Source organism: Vulpes lagopus, chromosome 2, assembly GCF_018345385.1.
Source record: "Vulpes lagopus strain Blue_001 chromosome 2, ASM1834538v1, whole genome shotgun sequence".
Classification (NCBI taxonomy): domain Eukaryota; kingdom Metazoa; phylum Chordata; class Mammalia; order Carnivora; family Canidae; genus Vulpes; species Vulpes lagopus.
In genome coordinates this window covers 170,479,068-170,498,628 of record NC_054825.1, presented here as the reverse complement: position 1 = coordinate 170,498,628, position 19,561 = coordinate 170,479,068, and the positions used below count along the sequence as shown (strand labels likewise).

At 45.2% G+C, this 19,561-nt stretch overlaps 1 protein-coding gene and 1 pseudogene across 1 annotated transcript; one reads left to right on the top strand and one right to left on the bottom strand.

Moving 5' to 3' along the window:
- Positions 1-11,244: 11,244 nt before the first annotated feature.
- LOC121479105 lies at positions 11,245-17,098 on the bottom strand (annotated as a pseudogene).
- Positions 17,097-19,134, top strand: LOC121479099 (interferon lambda-1-like). Its single transcript, XM_041734618.1, has 5 exons — positions 17,097-17,267; positions 17,534-17,605; positions 18,612-18,761; positions 18,867-18,944; positions 19,036-19,134. The coding sequence occupies exons 1-5, from the start codon at positions 17,097-17,099 to the stop codon at positions 19,132-19,134; spliced, it is 570 nt and encodes a 189-aa protein (XP_041590552.1).
- Positions 19,135-19,561: the final 427 nt, after the last annotated feature.

Genomic DNA, 19,561 nt, shown 5'->3' with positions numbered 1-19,561 from the left:
TGCAGGGAACCTGCTTCTCCCTCTGCCTATGTCCCTGCCTCTCTCTCTGTCTCTCATGAATAAATAAATAAAATCTTAAAAACAAAAACAAAACAAGAAGGCTGTAGAGATGCTCCAGACCAAAGGACAGAAAGAGACATGTCATCAACATCTAAACACAATGCATGGTCCTTGATTGGATTGGATCCTGGATTTGAAACTATATATATATTTAAAGAACAAAGATATTATTGATATCACTGGATAAATTTGAATATGGAGTGCAAACTAAATAATATAGTGTTGATCCTGTTACCGTAATGTTAAAATTTTGGAACATTGTGATTCATGTCAGAGAATGTCCTTGATTTGAGGAGATTCATAGGAAGTATTTAGGTGTAAAGTACTGTGATATCTGCAATTACTTTCAAGTGGGAGAGAGAGAGAAATGGGAGGTAAAATGTTAACACTGGTAAATCTAGGGGAAAGGCGTAGGAATGTCATTGTACCTACTATTACCGCTTTTCAGCAAGGGTGCAAAATTTCAAAATAATATATTGGAGGCAAATCAATAACTCTATCTTAAAACTTTTACCACGTTTCAAACAATTATAAGGCTTTTTCCTACTCCTTGGGGTCTTAGCCAGAGGTACATTCTAGTGGGAAGTGCATCTCAACCTGCCATTTCTGCTGTTCTCCACATTGGCAACCTCACCATCCCGCCAGAGGTGTGTGGCAAGGACCACTAAGGGCCCGGGCTGTACCCATTCTCCACTTAGCAACAGAGTACTGATTTAATTGCAGATGGCAATGATCCCAGCTAAAAGATATTTGCCAGCCTTCCTTGCAGCTTTCTAAAGGGAATAGACAGCTGGCAGTTGCCCTTCATCCCCTTTCCTCCTCCCGTGAAATTGTCACTTTGAACTTGCCCTGGGCTGCAGGAGCCACAATGAACAAAGGAATGACCTGTAGAATGGAATCTTTGTTGAAATACAAGTTGAAGTTATGATTAAAAATGCCAGGCATTGGGGCGCCTGGGTGGCTCAGTTGGTTGGGCATCCGACTCTTGATTTCGGCTCAGGTCATGGTCTCAGGGTTGTGAGCATTGGGCCGGATGGTAAGAGAGTGACTATAAAGATGGAAAGAATTCTAAAGGGTACCCTAGGTCTAAGAAGGAGTACCCAAGGAAACACAAACTTTAAGCGGGGGGTGTTCCCCCCCACTGGATGGTGGGGAAGTTCTCTGGGTCACCAGGGTCAGAGCTGGTCAACAGTCATGATGTGGGCAGAAACAGCACTCTGGGAGCACACAAGCCAAGGCTGGTGAGTGACTGCACAGAGGGAGTTAAGGGGTTGTGAAGGTGCCTATGGAGCTGGGAGCTAAACAGGACACCATCAGCAGGGTCTGGCATACTGCTGTGTGTGGTAAGGCCAAGGCAGCTCCAGGCCAGGAGTATGGGATGAGGATTGTGTCATCAGGTCACTAGACACTCAGCCCCACAACCCTCACCCTAACCCGTTCTACTCCCCAGCATACACAAGCTCAGGGCAGAGGGCAGGGTGTGAAAGCAGCGACCTGTCCGGGCACAGCCTAAGCCAGCTGAGGCTCCCAGATACCCTACTGCCACCCAAGTTTCCAGAAGCTGGAGATAGCTGTCCCCTGCAGTAATGTGGCCAGGAGAAACCAAGCAGGACCAAGCAGTGAAGAGAAAAGAAACCTAGCAACTAGAAGCAAGATAGGTAACCCCTTTGCCAGGCTGAACAACTTCCTGGCTGGCCAAGGAGAAATACCAAGACCCAGCTCCATCATCAAAGAGCAGGCAAAAATAGTGGATTTGGAGCCAAGAAGCAATAAACTTAAAACTTATACAAATATTCTCTCCCATATTTTGGTAATTTGCCACATTGTGAGGCCCAGCTTTCCTCAGGTAGAAGCCAAACAACTCACACCTCCAGGTTCTCTTTCTCCTAAGAAGTATTTCTGGAGACATATGATCTGGGCTCCACCAATCAGATGCATCTAGGTCAGCTTGGGTTCAAAAGTGAGCCACAATACCCAAAAGAAATGAAAACATATACCACACAAAAACGTGAACAAATGTTCACGGCAGCATTATTCATAATAATAGCCAACAAGTGGAAACAACCCAAAAGTCCACCAAATGATGTGTGGATAAACAAAATGTGGTATATCCATAGGATGGAATACTGTGTCAGCCATAATGAGGTACTGATATGATCTAACATGGATGAACCTTGAAAACATTACACTAAGTTAAAGAAGCCAGACACAGACATACTATATGATCCTATTTGTATGAAATGTCTAGAGTGGGAAAATCCATAGAGATGAAAGTAGATTAGTGGTTGCCTAGGGCTGTGTAGGGAAAGGGGTTGGGAGAAAATGAGGAGTGAAGGCTAAAGCATATGGGATTTCTTTGGGAGTTGATGAAATGTTCTAAAATTGATGGCTTTGCAATTCTGTGAATATATTAAAAATCCATGAAATTGTACACTTGAAATGGGTGAATTACATGGTATGTGACTTATATCTTGATAAAGTGGTCACCAAAAAACATATACTATGATGTCAGATAGGGCTAGGGAGTATGAAATACATGAGACCATCCAAAGTCTGAAGCCTTTGCCACTTATAAATCGTTTGACCTTGGGGCACCTGGGTGGCTCAGTCAGGTAAGTGTCTGACTCTTGATTTCAGTTTAGGTCATGATCTCAGGGTCCCGAGATTGAACCCTGCATTGGCTCCACACTCAGTGTGGAGTCTGCTTGAGATTCTCTCTCTCCCTTTCCCTCTGCCCTTTCCCCTCCCCGACTTGTGCTCTAAATAAATAGATAAATGAATAAATAAAATATTTTTTAAAAATAAAAACAAATGGTTTGACTTGATTGAATTGCCTCGCCTTACCAATCCTCCATTTCCTCGTCTGTAAAATTGGAATGATAATAATATCTTCTTCATGTACTGATTGTAAGAACTAAATGAAGTCACTAACAGTAGCTGGGAGATAATAAGTGCTCAATAAATATTGGATTGTGTTCTTTAAAAAAAAGTGAACCACAGAGGAATTGGCCACAAAAGTGGAGAGCAGTCACCTGGTGGCCTCTGCAACACAAGCCTCTAGTTCTTTGGGGAAGGTTGTGAAGGATGCTACTAGAGTCTGGTCCTGACAGAGATTCTAAGCAGCAGGTACAGGGCTCTTCCCCCCAGAGACCCTTGTGGTGCAGTTAGGGATTTTTCTAGGTTATTAGCTTCATAATCTGCCTCTCTGCCCTCTCTGATAATCCGTGAACCTCTCGATGTCCTTATCACATGTCTTTGCTCAAACTATCCAGTTGGATCCTGTTGTATGCAACTAAGAGCCTGACACCTACAGGGAGAAAGGAGCTTGTTCAAGAGACAGCAGTGAAGCCATCTGGTAGAGGTGGGGGGTGAAAAGGTAGATGAGATTAGAAGGCCTGAAGGGGTGAGCCCTCAAAGGGCTTTGTTAGGCATGAGAGGTGATTTGAACAGAGGGGGGACATCATCTCTGGCTGTATGTGGACAGTCACAGACTGGTGGGGAGGACCTGGGGGGATCAGGGAGGGGGCTGCTGTGATTGCCTGGGTAGGAGATATCCACAGACAGGGCAGGATGGGGATAAGAGGATCAGAAGTGGGTGAATTTGGAAACACTTTGGAAGTAGAGTCAGTGGGATTTGCTGATGAAAATATGGGAGAAAGACAGACAGAGTGGCAGAGACATAGAAAGGGAGAAAAAGAGGGAAAGAGAGATATGTCCAGGATGACTTGATGGTTGCAATGAAGCCTCAATTCATCAATACTGGAGAGGGTGATCATGAGGTGTCTGTATAATCACGGGTATAAAGCATTTTGCACATTTCATGTACTACTGTCATCCCTATTTACTATGGGGTGTGTTTGGGACAATGTACGCAAACCCATCATCTTTGTCTTGGGACCCCCCCCCCAAAAAAAAAAACCCTCCATGTGTCTCCCGAGATTCCAAGAAATACCTCTGCCATGTCCCAGTTTCTTTAAAAACTTCTGCCCCCTTACAGGAAAATAGGGCATGGACTCAAGATAACTTCCCTCTCTACCATCAGCTCCAAGGTTCTAAGGATTTACCAGTCCAGGAATCTTTTTTCAAAGAATTCCAGGCTCCCTGCTCTAGCCTCCTTTCAGTTTCTCTTTCAAATTCAATCTCCCATCTCTCACATCCTGGCCACTGCCCACCTGGCCTTCCAGTTCTGCTCAAACCCTGCCTGCAAATTCTAAATTCAGATGGTGCATTTGCTTCACTTATGTTAACTAGTATTGTCCCTCCAGCCAATCCAGTGGTTCATGGGCTTTGCTTGCTTTACAGTCATCTGGAGAACTCTCAAGATACCAATGCTTGAGCCATAGTCCCAGACGTTCCCCTGGTCTTAATGATTATACACTATTCAGTGGTTCTCAGACTTTAGTAGGCATTGGAATCACCTGGGAGTCTTGCTAGCACATAGATTGCTGGAACCTATTCCCAGAATCGCTGATTCTGTAGTTCAGACAATGAGCATCTCTGACAAGTTCCTAGGGGAAGTTGATGCTTTTGGTCCAAGAACCACACTTTGAGAATCCCTGCTCTACACCAAGAGGTAGTTAAAACTCTTGCTCCCAAGAGTGTGATCACAGATGATTGGCATCGCCTTGGGAGAGTGTTAGAAATGCAGAATCTTGGGCCCTGTCCCCGACCTATGAATCAGAAACTGCGTTTTAACAAAATCCTCAGGTGATTTGTACACTTGTTGAAAGTTTAAGGAGCATTAAGTTCAATCTCAGTTCTACCTATTATTAAGGTAGGGAGATTTGGGATCTGTGGGATTTTTTTAAATTTTATTTATTTATTCATGAGAGACACAGAGAGAGAGGCAGAGACACAGGCAGAGGGAGAAGCAGGCTCCATGTAGGGAGCCCGATGTGGGACTTGATCCCGGGTCTCCAGGATCGCACATTGGGCTGAAGGCAGCGCCAAACCGCTGACCACCAGGGCTGCCCTAACTGTGGGATTTGGAAGTGTCTTCTTGAAGCCTCAGTTTCCTCATGCGTAAAGTGGGGGTAACAGTAATCACTACTTCATAAGATCATAGTAAGCATTAAATGAGTTAACCCAAGTATAACAGTGCTTAGCATAAGATATGCACCAAATAAATGTTCGCTGATTTTGTTGTTATTGTCAGCTCTTGTCAGCTCCACAAGTTTTTCTAATATGCAGCCAAAGATAAGAAACACTAAGCAGGGCTAAAACCTGCCCCTTGGGGCCCCAGGAGCTATGGAGATGTAGATAAGTGTGGAAACAGAATGAAATTGAGATGCAGATACCAAGCTAGGGGCCAGAGCCCGAAAACAGCAGCAAAGTGCCACAGACTGCAACCCAAGAAATCAAAAGCTGAACCCAATGGGGGAAACTGAGACTCCAAGAAAAATCACACACACACAGAAAAGAAGTAGCAATTGTTTGTTTCTACAGCTAGAAATTAGAGGCAAAGCTAGGTGAGGTTGACTTTCCTCCCCTGACCAACTATTCACCCATCCATCTACTCATCCATCCATCTTCTCATCCATCCATCCATCCATCCATGCATCCACTCCAACTCATGGCCAATCCTGCCTCCCCTCTCCCTTCCATGTCCTTATCTCTTTAGTCCGTCCATCCAACAAGTAGGACCATAGGTCCAGTCCTGGTCCTGGTGACACCTTCAGGAGCCCACAAACCTGGGAAGAGGCTGCCGTATTGTGAGGTTCTCGTCATCAGGCATCAAGAGAAAGGGCTATCACCTTGGCAAATCTTCTTCATGGGGGTTACAAAGGCAAGCTCTGGGATTAGGCAAACCTGTATTTGAATCTGACTCCACCACCTACTAGGTTATTGGCCTGAAACAGATGACTTGACTTCACTGTGCCTGATCTCTCATCTGAACAGTGGGATGTATTTTTTAAAAAATATTTTATTTATTTATTTGAGAGAGAGAGAATATAAAGCAGACTCTCCACTGAGTATAGAACCCAATGTGGGGCTCGATCCCACGGACTGCAAGATCATGACCTGAACTGAAACCCAGAGTCAGATACTTAACTGACTGAGCCACCCAGATGCCTCAAAAGGGGACATATTTAGAATAGTGGTTAGTATAAGGTAAACATTCGAATGTAGCCATCTATGATGGCTTATGATTTCCTGTCTGTCCTGCTGAAGGCTCAACTCTGTCACTCCCACTCCAGGCATGCCTCTCTCTGGTCCTCTGTGGACTCTCTCACAGAGCTCTTACTATTGTTCATCCTGTGGGTTGAGGCCCCTCCTGTCCTGCCACTGTCCTCAAAACTACTCCATGCTGAGGGATCAAAACAGTTAACACTTGGTCATCCTGGGCACAGAGTAGGGACTCAGTAATATTTGATGAGAGAATGGATGAAAGAATTCTTAGGTACTTAGTGGTCCATGGCTCCCACCCTCCACAGGATCTGACACTGGGTACGCTGCAGCAAGTGAGGAGCTAGGGTTGCTTAAAGATACATGTGAGGGGCAAAGCTGAGCCGAACAGCGGGGTCAGGTGGAGGGAATAGGTGATTGGTGAGAAGGAGACCTACAAGCAGGCTGAACGGAGACCTGAGGACATGTACTTGAGTGGCCCAGATGGCAGACAGAGGCAAGGAGCAAGTCAGAGAGAAGGAGCAGAGTCCAATGGGAGTCTTAGCTCTCTGCCTCACCCGGCCCTGTCATCTGGCTCTCCTCATCAGCCTCTCTAACCTGTCCACCCTCACCTCTCTCCCTCTCCTAACTTGCCTTGGATTCTCTCACTCTCCTGTCCCAACACCCAGCCCCTCCCTACATTTAAGGTTCTCACCTGTTCTTATCCAGCAGTCCCTCCCTTCACCTGTCTTGCCTCCCTGTTCTCTCCTCAGTCACTCCTCACAGATCTCCCCCTTTATCTTTAGTCCTCCACCTCTGTTGTTCTAATCTGTCCACCTTTACTTACTCTCCATTTGTCTCTTCTCTCATATCCTTTTTGCTGACAGGGGCTGCTTGTTTCCCACCCAGGACCCCTAAGTGGCCCTCAGGGCTTCTAGGTGCCCTGGAGTGAGGTCGGAGCTCTGGATCTCAGAGCGGGGATGGGACTTGGGAGGCAGAGGGATATCTCAGACCTGCATGGAAGAGATGAGCAAGAGGTGGGGAGGGGGATTTAGAAACAGCTGTGTAGAAGATGGAAGTCTACTGGGATTGGGATCTGGGGTGGAATGAGGTTCTACAGTACGAGCTGAAAGCTGGTGGAGCCAGTCCACCTCCTCCACCCTTAAGTGACCCAACGTGCCCCTTTCTGCCCATGTCTCACTGTCTGCCCTTGAGAACGCACCCCTGTGTTTTCTCTCAGGGTCTCCTCCCCCACCGACATCGCAGTGGGGGTCCTGAGAGACACATCAGCGAATCCAAGGTGTCACCATGTGAAGGGTGGGCAGTGGGAGTGGAGTTGAGACCCCATTCAGGGTCCCCTGATGCAGCTCTTCGCACCCCCACGTGGAACCTGTGTCCTGTATCCCTTCACCCAGACCTACCCAGACCACCCAGGACCATTGCAAAGCAAGAACGGCAAATTGCAGAAAAATGTATTCCATATGATTGACACCACTTTTGTAAAAGTAACAACAAGAGTAAGTGGCATGAACCTGCATTTGCTAGAAGTATAGAGAAAACTGAGTTAACAATGGTTATCTTAGGGGGTTCGAGTGGGAAACGGAGGGGTGGAGAGGGAAGTAAGAAAGAAATGGAAACAATATCAGCTGAATGGAAAAACAAGCATGGGATCTTTTTTTTTTCTTTTAGTACATTTTTATCAACTTTAACTTGATTTTTTTTATTTTAAATACTGAAAACTTATAAGAAGTTGTAAAAATACTTCAGAGAAGTTTCCCGAATCCATCATGTAACTATAGCCCACTCTCAAAACTAGGAACCTGACATTGTCACAATACAATTAACTAGATTACAGACCTTACTGGGACTTCAGCTGTCAAATGCATTCATTTCTTTTTTGCATGTTTTTGTGTATGATTCAGTGACATTTTATCACATGTATAAATAAACATCACAATCAAGATATAAAGATATCTTCTCACTCTGAAGAAACACGCAAGGGCCACCCCTTTACAGTCACACCATCCATCTGCTCTTACCCCTGACAACTCCCAATCTGTTCTTCATCTCTATACTCTTGTTGTTGTAAGAATGTTATATAAATGGAATTATAGGGCAGCCCTGGTGGCTCAGTGGTTTAGCGCCGCCTGCAGCCCAGGGCGTGATCCTGGAGACCCAGGATCAAGTCCCACATCGGGCTCCCTGCATGGAGCCTGCTTCTCCCTCTGCCTGTGTCTCTGCCTCTCTATGAATAAATAAGAAAAATTAAAAAATTAAAAAAAATAAATGGAATTATATAGCATGTAACCTTTTGAGATTGGCTTTCTTCATTCAGTACAATATTCTTAAAAGCCATCCAACTTGTGTGCCTTTCTAGTCCCTTCCTTTTTATTGCTGCATACTATTCCATTGTACAGATGTGTCAATAATGGAATACTTAGCTGTTCACCTGTTGAAGGAAAAGTGGATTGTTTCTAGCTTGGGGTTACTATAAATTACTAATATCAAATAGTTTAGCTAGTACTAAGAGTTTAATGAGCTATTAAAAGTGCCATAAGGGGTGGGGCACTTGGTTGGCTCAGTTGTAAGAGTATGTGACTCTTGATCTCTGGGTAAATGAGTTCAGACCCATATTAGGCATGGAGCGTACTTTAAAAAAAAAAAAAGTGGGCAGTCGGGGTGGCTCAGCAGTTTAGCGCCACCTTTGGCCCTGGATTGTGATCCTGGGGTCCCACGTCAGGCTCCCTGCATGGAGCCTGCTTCTCCCTCTGCCTGTGTCTCTGCCTCTCTCTCTCTCTCTCTCTGTCTCTCATGAATAAATAAATAAAATCTTTTTTAAAAAGTGCTATGAATATTCATACTAGATTTTTGTGTCAACATTCATTTTTACTCCTCCAGGATAAAATGCCCGTGAGTGTGATTATGGAGTATGCAGTATAAGTGTTTGTGTAACTTTTTAAGAAGCTGCCAACTGTTTTCTAGAGGGGCTGCACCATTTTACATTCCCACCAGCAAGCAATGTATGAGAGTTCCAGTTTCTTTGAATCCTCACCAGTATTTGGTCTAATCAGTATTTTTTTTTAATAATGGTCTAATCAGTATTATTATACTTAGCCACACTAATAGGTGTGTAGTGGTTATTCACCATTTAATCTGCATTTAATTCACCATTAATCAGATTAATTCACCATTAATCTGCATTTAATCTGCATTTCCCTAATGGCAAGCAATACTGACATCTTTTCTTTGTATTCATATGCCATCCAAATAGTCTTTTTAGTGAAATATCAATGTCTTCTGTCAATTTTCTAATTGAATTTTTGAATTTTTTAAATTGATGAGTTTGAGAGTTTTTAAAAATTTATTTATTTTTAAAGAAAGAGGGAGAGAAGGTGAGTATGCGAGGGAAGGAGAGAGAATCTCAAGTGGGCTCTGAACTGAGCATGGAGCCATACATGGGGCTCAATCCCATGACTCTGAGATCACCACTTGAGCCCAAACCAAGAGTCAAATGCTTAACCAACTGTGCCACCCAGGTGCCCCTTGGGAGTTTTAAAAAATATTCTAGATACCAGTCCTTATCAGATATATAGTTTGCTAATATTTTCTAGTCAGTTACTTATTTTCTTGTCCTCTTAACAGTCTTTCACAGAGTAAGTTTTAATTTTGATAAAGTCTAATTGATCCTTTTCATTTTTTTAAAAGATCATGCTTTGAATGTCAAGTCTAAAAACCCTGTCAAACATACATATAGACCATTTACATTTAATGTAATTTTTTAAAGATTTTATTTTATTTCATTATTATTTTTTAGAGAGAGTGCACATGAGCAGTGAGGCAGGAGCAAGGGGAAAGGGAAAGAGAGAACCTCAAGCAGGCTCCACACTCAGCACAGAGCCTGACAGGGGACTTGACCTCACAACCTTGAGATCATGACCTGAGCTGAAATCAAGAGTCAGACACTTAACCAACTGAGCCATCCAGGCACCCTTGACATTTAAGGTAATTATTAATATGATAGGACTGAAGTCTGCCATTTTTTTTCTGTTCCTTTTATTTTTCAATATTTGCTTTCCTTTCTCCTGTCTTCCTGTGAATTACCTGGGCAATTTTTAGTGTTTCGTTTTGTTTTATCAATGGTGATTTTGCATATGTCTCTTTGTGTAGGCTTTTTTAGTGGTTGCTCTAGGATTTCAATATACATATAAATATAACTTATCATGATGTTTTATTATTGACATTTTACCACTTCAAATGAAATTCAGAAATATTACTATTCAGGTCCCTTTACCCTCTCTGCTTTATACAGACTAATATATAATTAGTCTGAATAAGTTTACAGACTAATACATAACTATCTTAAATATCTCTTAAAATACATTGAGAATAACATCAGACAGTAGTATAATACTTTGCTTTCAAACATTCAACATTATTTTAAAAACTTCCAAGGAGAATAGTCTATTATATTTACTTACATACTTACCCATTCTATACACCTTTCTTCGTTCCTGGTATTCTAAATTTCCTTTGGTTTTCATTTTCTTTCTGTTTAAAGAATGTCAACAATTCTTTTAATACAAGTCTGCTGGTAACAAGTTTTCCTGGTTTACTTCACTTAAAAATGCCTTTATTTCACCTTCTTTCCTAAAGAATATCTTCACTAAATAAAGAAGTCTGTGTTAACAGTTCTTTTCTTTCAGCAGTTGAAAAATGTGCCACTTGGGGCGCTGGGTGGTTCAGTCAGTTAAGCATCTTGGCTCAGGTCATGATTCCAGGATCCTGAGATTGAGCCCTGCATTAGACTCCCTGCTCAGTTCCGGAGTCTGCTTCTCCCTCTGTCCACCCCGCCCCCCCGGCTTGTGCGCGCGCTCTCTCTCTCTCAAATAAATACATTTTTTTTTTTTTTTAATGAAAACCTCCACTTTCTCCTGGCCTCCATGGATTCTGAAGAGAAATCTACCATCAGTCCAACAACTGTTGCCCTATAAAATGTTATGTGTCATTTCTCTTTGGTTCCTTTCTTTATTTCTTTTTTCAAATTCCAAAAAGTCTTTATTATATACAGAGGGGAGGGGTTCAGTCCTTCTGGATTGCTGCCTTCCTTGTGGCTTCTCAGACATTGCTCATTTCTTCTCTCTTTTCTCTTGGCATGGGTGTGTGTCTCCACCCTTTTCTTGAAGAACTTAAGACACAGTTGTCCTTGGAGACCTTGCGCAGCTCCATGGAACGTCACTCATATGGGTGAAACCATACACCTCTCAGATCACATCCTGCATGAACATGGTGTGCTTGGTGGGGCGCCTGCGGCGGTGGCTATGCCTCAGCTTGCTTATATTCTTAATCACTTTGCTTGCGTTGTTGAGGCCCTCTCCATAGGGTAGCGCAGAGCTGTGGCTGCTGCTCCTCGGTGGCTCCTGCAACAGAACGCTGGCTCCTAACAAGAGTCTTCGTCCTTAGTTTTCAGAAGTTTGATTATGATGTGGCTTTCTTTGCATTTATCCTATTTGGGATTTATTCAGCTTCTTGAATCTGTAGGTTTATGTAGTTACCAAATATGCAATATTTCAGCCATTATTTCTTCAAATATATATATATATACACATATTTTTTAAAGATTTTATTTATTAATGAGAGACAGTGAGAGAGAAAGAGAGAGAGAGAGAGAGAGAGGCAGAGACACAGGCAGAGGGAGAAGTAGGCTCCATGCAGGGAGCTCAACATGGAACTCAATCCCGGGTCTCCGGGATCATGCCCTGGACTGAAGGCAGTGCTAAGCCGCTGAGCCACCCGGCCTGCCCTTTCTTCAAATATACTTTTTAAGATTTTATTTATTTGAAAGAGAGAGAGAGAGAATGCACAAGCAGGGGCAGCAGCAGAGGGAGAGGGAGAAGCATACTCCACACTGAGCAGGGAGCCCCATTTGGGCTCAATCCCAGGACTCTGAGATCATGACTCCAGCGGGAGGCAGATGTTGAATCGGCTGAGCCACCCAAGTGCCCCAATTTTTTTTTCTCTCTGTTCTCCTCCTGGAACTTCAATGATGTGAATATTAGATATTTTGTTATTGTCCCAAAAGTCCCTGAAGCTCCTTTTGTCTAAAGAGGTACCTTTTAAATTAAAAAAAATCTACTTATCTTTTGTGTAGACTTCGATCTATTTATTCCCTGTTGTTCAGAGTGGATGACTTCTTTTCTTTTCTTTTTAAAGATTTTTACTTATTTGAGTGGGGGGAAGGTGCGAGCTGGGGGAGGGACAGAAGGAGAGGGAAAGAGAATCTCAAAAAGACTCCCCAGTAAGTGGGAAGCCCAGTGCAGGGCTGGATCTCAGGACTCTAAGATCATGACCTGAGCTAAAGGCAGATGCTTAACCAACTGAGCCACCAAGGTGCTCCAGAGTGGATCATTTCTATTGAGCTATTATCAGATCACCAGCTTTTTCCTCTCATATCCATTCTTCCATGGAGAAGAATAAGCTTCTTCCAATGAGTTTTATTTCAGTTATTGTATTTTCAGTTCTAAATTTTCCATCCAGGGGATCCCTGGGTGGCTCAGCGGTTTGGCGCCTGCCTTTGGCCCAGGGCGCGATCCTGGAGTCCCGGGATCGAGTCCCACGTCAGGCCCCCGGCAAGGAGCCTGCTTCTCCCTCCTCTGCCTCTTTCTCTCTCTCTCTCTGTGTCTATCATAAATATAAATAAATAAATCTTTAAAAAATAAATAAATAAATTTTCCATCCAGCTATTTTTCTTCTAATTCTTTCTGAGACTATATTTTTTTGGAGGGGGGTGCAGAAGGAGAGAGGGAGAGAATCTTAAGTAGGCTCCATGCCTAGCATTGAGCCTGACAAGAGGCTTGATCTCACAACTCTGAGATCATGACCTGAGCCAAAATTAAGATTTGGATGCTTAACTGACTGAGCCACCCAGGTGCTCCTAAGACTCTGTACTTTTAAATTTTTTCTCGAAAAAAAATAATAATAATAAATTTTTTCAAGAGGGTTCATGAGTGCTCCTTGAAGCATTTTTACAAATTACTTTAAAATTCTTGTCAGAAAATTTTATTATCTATATCATCCTGGTGTTAGCATCTACTTATTGGCTTTTTCCATTCTATTTAAGATTTTCCTGATTTTTGAAATATTGAGTATAATAAATTATTTTCTCTTGTACCCTGGATGTTTAGGGTATTGTGAGACTGCAATTCTTTTTTATTTTTATTTTTTTAAGATTTTATTTATTTGACAGAGAGAGAGAGAGAGAGAGAGAGAGAGAAAGAGCACAAGCAGGGGGATCAGCAGAGAAGCCCAATGTGGCACTCCATCCCAGGATGATCCCGGGATCATGACCTGAGCTGAAAGCAGATGATTAACCGACTGAGCTACCCAGGTGCCCGTGTAATTCCTTTTTTTTTTTAATTTTTATTTATTTATTTATTTATGATAGTCACAGAGAGAGAGAGAGAGAGAGAGAGAGAGAGAGAGAGGCAGAGACACAGACAGAGGGAGAAGCAGGCTCCATGAACCGGGAGCCTGACGTGGGATTCGATCCCGGGTCTCCAGGATCGCGCCCTGGGCCAAAGGCAGGTGCTAAACCGCTGCGCCACCCAGGGATCCCCTGTAATTCCTTTTTAAATGTGTTACTGCTGGGGCAATAATCAGAGCTCTGTTTACACATCCCTAGTACCACTCACTTTGCAAAGTGGCTCAATCACAATTTTTAGAGTTTTGAATAATCTGTCATATAGTTATTGTAAAATGGTGTTAGGGCTCTTGATGGGGTGGGGATTGCTGGTGATGAGCCCCAACCATAGTTTCAGGGAACTGAGAGCTAGGCTAGATGTCTGAGATAGCTTATCCACGTGGCTGGCAGTTGATGCCTAATGAAGTTGGGAGCATGGTGGTCACAAGGTGGTCATCCTCACATGACAGCTAGCCTTCCTCCTGAGTGAGAGTCTCAAGAAAACCAACCAAGCTGGCTTTTTTTGACTTAGACTCAGAGGTCATGCAGCACTTATGGCTATACATGAGCTACTAAGACCAACCCAGATTCAAGGGAAGGGAACAGAAACATTTCAAAGGTTTTGAAGACCTGTGTCAAAACTATTGCAGTCTTCCTTCTGACTGCAAAGTATTTACAATGTTTCCACATGCAATTTACTCTTCCTACAACGTCATAACTCTCATCTATTTTGCATCAGGCTCATAATCAAAGTCCATGGCCTCATCATTTAGATCAGAGCCAAGTGTTGAGGAGGTCCTATTAATGCCTGGATATTGGAACTCCGGAGCACTTCTGGAGTGAGGGATGCAGTTGCAACTATTTGGGAAAGCAATGGATGAGTATTTAGGACTGCACTGCTTATTGTGGTAGTCACCAGCCACAAACAACAATTCAATTTAAATTAAAGAAAAATGAGGGGCACCTGCGTGGCTTAGTCAGTTGAGCATTGGACTCTTTATTTGGGCGTAGGATGTGATCTTGGGGTCGTGGGATGGAGCTCTGCCTTGGGTTCTGCCCTCTGGTCGGCTTGAGATTCCCTCTCCCTCTCCCCTCCCCCACTCACATGAGAGCTCTCTGTCAAATAAATAAATAAGATCTTTAAAAAATAATTTAATTAATGAATTAAAGAAAAACAAAAGAAAACCCCACTAGCCAAATGTTAAGCACTAAATAGCTCCATGTGGCTGGTGGTTACTGTATTGGACAGCACAGACAGAACATATCCAACCTTGCAGAAAGTTCTATTGAACAGTGCCAACCAGACAATATAAGTTCAGGTATACCCTGTGCCCCAGAAATGCTACTCTGAATATATGTCTTAATTTGGAGTCTCCCAAAAGCATGCCCTAATCCAAGGGGACAGGGGGTTTATCTGGGAGGTATCCCCAGGAAACACAAGTCAGCAAGGAAATTGGGACTGAAGGGAAAAAAGCCAAAAATGGTGCAGGGTCTGGGCTACTATGAGGCAAGCCAGGCACCAGGGCATTTGCCTAAAACTGAGAGTGATCCCCCAGCCACCCTGTTTTCCCACACTAGTCCCAGCCCTGAAAGGGTGACTGTTATGAGCAACTAGAGCTCATTCCTACTGGCGGGACCCTCCAGGCACTTGAGGAGTCATGCAGGACACACCTTAGAATCAACCACTAAGGAAAAGGGAAGAAAAAATATTTATTCACCAGCTCCCAACAGTCACTGGTAGAAGATTGCCCCTGGGAGAATTAATCCTGGCTCTTCCAGTCTGTTCTGCTGGCGGGCAGGAGAATGACCGCAGAAGGAGAAGAAAGATTACAGGCATACATACAAGGTGAGAAGCTGTCAAGGTGTTCAAGAGCTACCCACCAGATCTACAAGTGAGTGAAAAAAAATGAGCTGAGGGATCCCTGGGTGGCGCAGCGGTTTGGCGCCTGCCTTTGGCCCAGGGCGCGATCCTGGAGACCCGGGATCGAATCCCACGTTGGGCTCCCGGTGCATGGAGCCTGCTTCTCCCTCTGCCTGTGTCTCTGCCTCTCTCTCTCTCTGTGTGTGACTATCATAAATAAATAAAAAATTAAAAAAAAAATGAGCTGAGGGGATATGGTGGGGGGCACCAACTGGGGTGCTATGGTATATCCTAGAAAACCTCCCACTAAGAGGATATGTATGAGCCTTATGGTGATGGGGAGCTAAAGACAACCTAAGTGTCCATCACTGGGGCAGTAGATAAGTAAGAGGGCTGTGGGCACACCATGCAATATAATGTAGCAGTTACAGAGGACTCGGTGTATACCACTATCTGGAGAGACCTCAGAACTACACTGCTATTTTTTTTTTTAAAGGAAGAGTTAGAAGGAAATTTATAACACAATCCCATTTATATAGATTGGAAATACATATACACACACAAAATCAGAAATTATAAAGATATATCTTTGCAGCTATATAGCAAGTGCATTAAAGTGGGTACCTGTGGGTAGGTGGGGTGGGAGTGAGGAACGGGTACGGGAAAGGTGGGGGAGAACCTTAGAGAGTCTTTCATGGGCCAATTGTGATTCTATGTTATAATCTGAAGAGTATGATTAATAACTCTCTGCACCTAAGGGCCAAGAAAAAAAATAAAGGAATGAAAAAATATGAAGTGCCTGCACATCAAAGCAATTCCCTACCTGCTACACAATTATTATTACCTTGGGGGGTGAGTTTACAAGGCAACCAGACTCTGTCTGCCTTCTGGAAGCCCTCCTCATTGCCTTCTCCCCAGGCAGCCCCTCCGGTCCCTAGCAAGTTCTCTGGCCCCCAGCAAACGAGGAGTTCCCTGCCCTTTCATCCTACCCAGAAGGAGAGACAGGAGAGCTGCTGGCTGTGACTCCCAAAGGTTCCCGTCTTCTCCTCTGGCTGTTTATAGAATGGGGGAAAGCAGACGAGACTCCGTTCATAACGCAGCTCAGCCATGACCCAGCTGTGGGATCTCAGGCAGGTCATTTCTTCCTTCCTGTGCCTCAGTTTTCTGGATGGTAAAATGGGGACAACCACAAAATTAACAACCCACGGGAATGTTCAGAGCATAAAATGAGTTCCCAGAACAAGCTTAAACCGATGAGGGGAAGCTCCCTCTCTCGCATCCAAGCAGCCTCACCGCACGCGCCCTGCCCCAGTCCCTGCCCTGCTGTGACGGCTTCCTATCCCCCTACCTGCCTTGGCCTCATTCAGTGGATTCCCCAAATTCTGGGAACCCCTAAACTAGGTCTGAGACTCCTTAAGATCACTCCTGGGCTGGAATTTCAGTTTCTCTTTCCTTTTAGGCCAGCTCCAGGCTCATCTGGCCCCACCCACACCTGTGATTGTGAAAATCGCAATTTCATTTGCCTTTTCACTTTACACACATCAGCCAAGATTGCTCATTTAGCCTGGCTAAAAAGCAGAGCCATGCAGCCAGGGAAGGAGTTACCATCTGACCATGGCCCTTGCATGGGTGCTGGTGCTAGTGACTGCAGGCCTGAGCTTGGCCAGAGCAGGCCCTGTCCCCACTTCCAAGCCCACCACAGCCTGGAGGGGCTGTGACATTGGCAGGTTCAAATCTTTGTCACCAAGGGAGCTGGAGGCTTTCAAGAAGGCCAAGGATGTTTTGGTGAGTCCCCATTGTTATGGATTAACCTCTACTCCTCCTGCTTTGGACCAGCTGCTGCCTTGGGACTGTGGGCCTGGGCCGACCTCCATCCTCCTGCTGTGGGCTAGCCTCTAGCTTCTCAGCTATGGGTAACCTCTGTCCTTTCTGCTGTGGATTAAACCCAAGCCCTCCTGCAAGGCCAACCTTCATCCCTGCTGCTCTGGGCTAGCCTCCAGCACCCCACCCCCCCCCCCCATTGTGGGCTAACCTCTGCTCTTACTCTCTAGGAATATTCACTAAAAAACTGGAGTTGCAACTCCCGCCTCTTCCCTAGAAACCGGGACCTGAGACAGCTACAGGTGAGCTGGAAGTGAGGTCACCTTTACCCTCACCTGGCCCCTCTCCCTCGCTCCCTAAGTGGCCCCTCACCGCCTTAATCTCACCTGTTCCTCTCCCTCTCTTTCTAGTCTCAACTCGCCAGTCCTCTGCCCCACTCCCTGTCCTTCCTCAACTGCTCCCCTGACCCTATCCCTCCCTTAGGGCCCTTTCTATCGCCTTTCTGCCTCTCCCCACATCCCTATCTCTTTCACGTGCCCCCATTACTTCCACTCTTACCTAATTGCTTCTTGTTTTTCTCTTCTCTCTCCCGGGGCCATCTCCCACCCAAGTCCTTTGCCGTGGCCGGCTTGTCACTGTCTACTCTCAATGCTGATTCACTCCTTCTCCCCTCCCACCTGTCCTCCTCACCACTGACTCTCACCTGTGCCCCCCATCATCTGTCATCCAAGGATCTTTCCCAGAGTCCACGCCTCCTTCCTTCTTCACCTATGCATCCAACTGTCCTCCTCCACCTGCTTCCTTAACCTATCTCATTTCATGCTTCTCTGTCCTGTCTTTTCAAACTTCTGTGACCCCCTGAGCCACCTTCCACTTGTCCCATTTCACTCTTTCACCTGTGTCTTGCCTTGGGTTTCCACCTCACCTGATTCCTTCATCTGCATCCTTCCTCACGCCTTCCCTCCTCCTGCCTCCCTTTCACCTGACCCATCACCTGTCCCCATTCTGTGTCACATATCACCTGCACTCCCAACCTGTCCCCATTCTTTTTTAAGATTTTATTTATTTATTCATGAAAGACACACAGAGAGAGGCAGAGACACAGGCAGAGGGAGAAGCAGGTTCCCTGCAGGGAGTCCAATACGGGACTTGATCCTAGGACCCTAGGATCATGCCCTGAGCCGAAGGCAGCCGCTCAACCACTGAGCCACCCAGGCATCCCCAACCTGTCTCCACTTAATGGGGCCTTCTTCTTGCCTATACTTCCTCACCTTTCCACCTCTCCTGTTCTTTGTCACCACTCCTCAGGTGTGGGAGCGCCCTGTGGCCTTGGAGGCTGAGCTGGCCTTGACACTGAAGGTCCTGGAGACCATGGCTGACAGGTCCTTGGGGGACATCCTGGACCAGCCCCTTCACACACTGCGCCACATCCACTCTGAGCTCCAGGCCTGTGTGAGTGCTCGGGGCACCCGGGCCCTGTCTGTGGATTCTGGGCATAGGGGACCTCACCCCGCCGTCCCAGGCCCTGCCTCACACACCACCCTCCTCAGCCCACGGGTCAAGGCTCAGCCCCCAGCAGGCCCCCGGCCCCGAGGCCGCCTCCACCCCTGGCTGTATCGGCTCCATGAGGCCTCAAAGAAGGTGAGTGACTCGAGAGGGGGATGGATGCCTGGTCCCTGGGTAAGGGACAGGTGGATGCACAGGCAATGACAACCATGTTCCCCTATCACAGGAGTCTCAAGGCTGCCTCGAAGCCTCTGTTCTCTTCAACCTCTTCCGCCTCCTCAAAAAGGACCTGGAATGTGTCGCCGTTGGAGACCTGTGTGTCTAAGGACCAGGACCCTCTCCTTATTTATGCATGAAACCCCAGGTCTACCCTAAGTTATTTCCTCTCACCCCTTATTTATGGAGCTGTAGTACTGACCTAGCTCCAAAACTAATCCTTGTTTTTCTACTTTTATACTTTTTTTTGTGCATATGAACCATTAGGAATTGGAACCTTCTGGAATAGGTGAATTCTTTTTTTTTTTTTTTGTAAGATTTTATTTATTCATGAGAGGAACAGAGAGAGACAGAGACACAGGCAGAGAGAGAAGCAGGCTCCATACAGGGAGCCCGATGAGGGACTTGATCCTAGGACCCCAGGATCACGCCCTGGGTCAAAGGCAGGTGCTCAAACCACTGAGCCACCCAGGTATCCCTGGGATAGGTGAATTCTTGAGTGTGTGTACAATTGTGAGTCTGTGACTGAGTGTTGG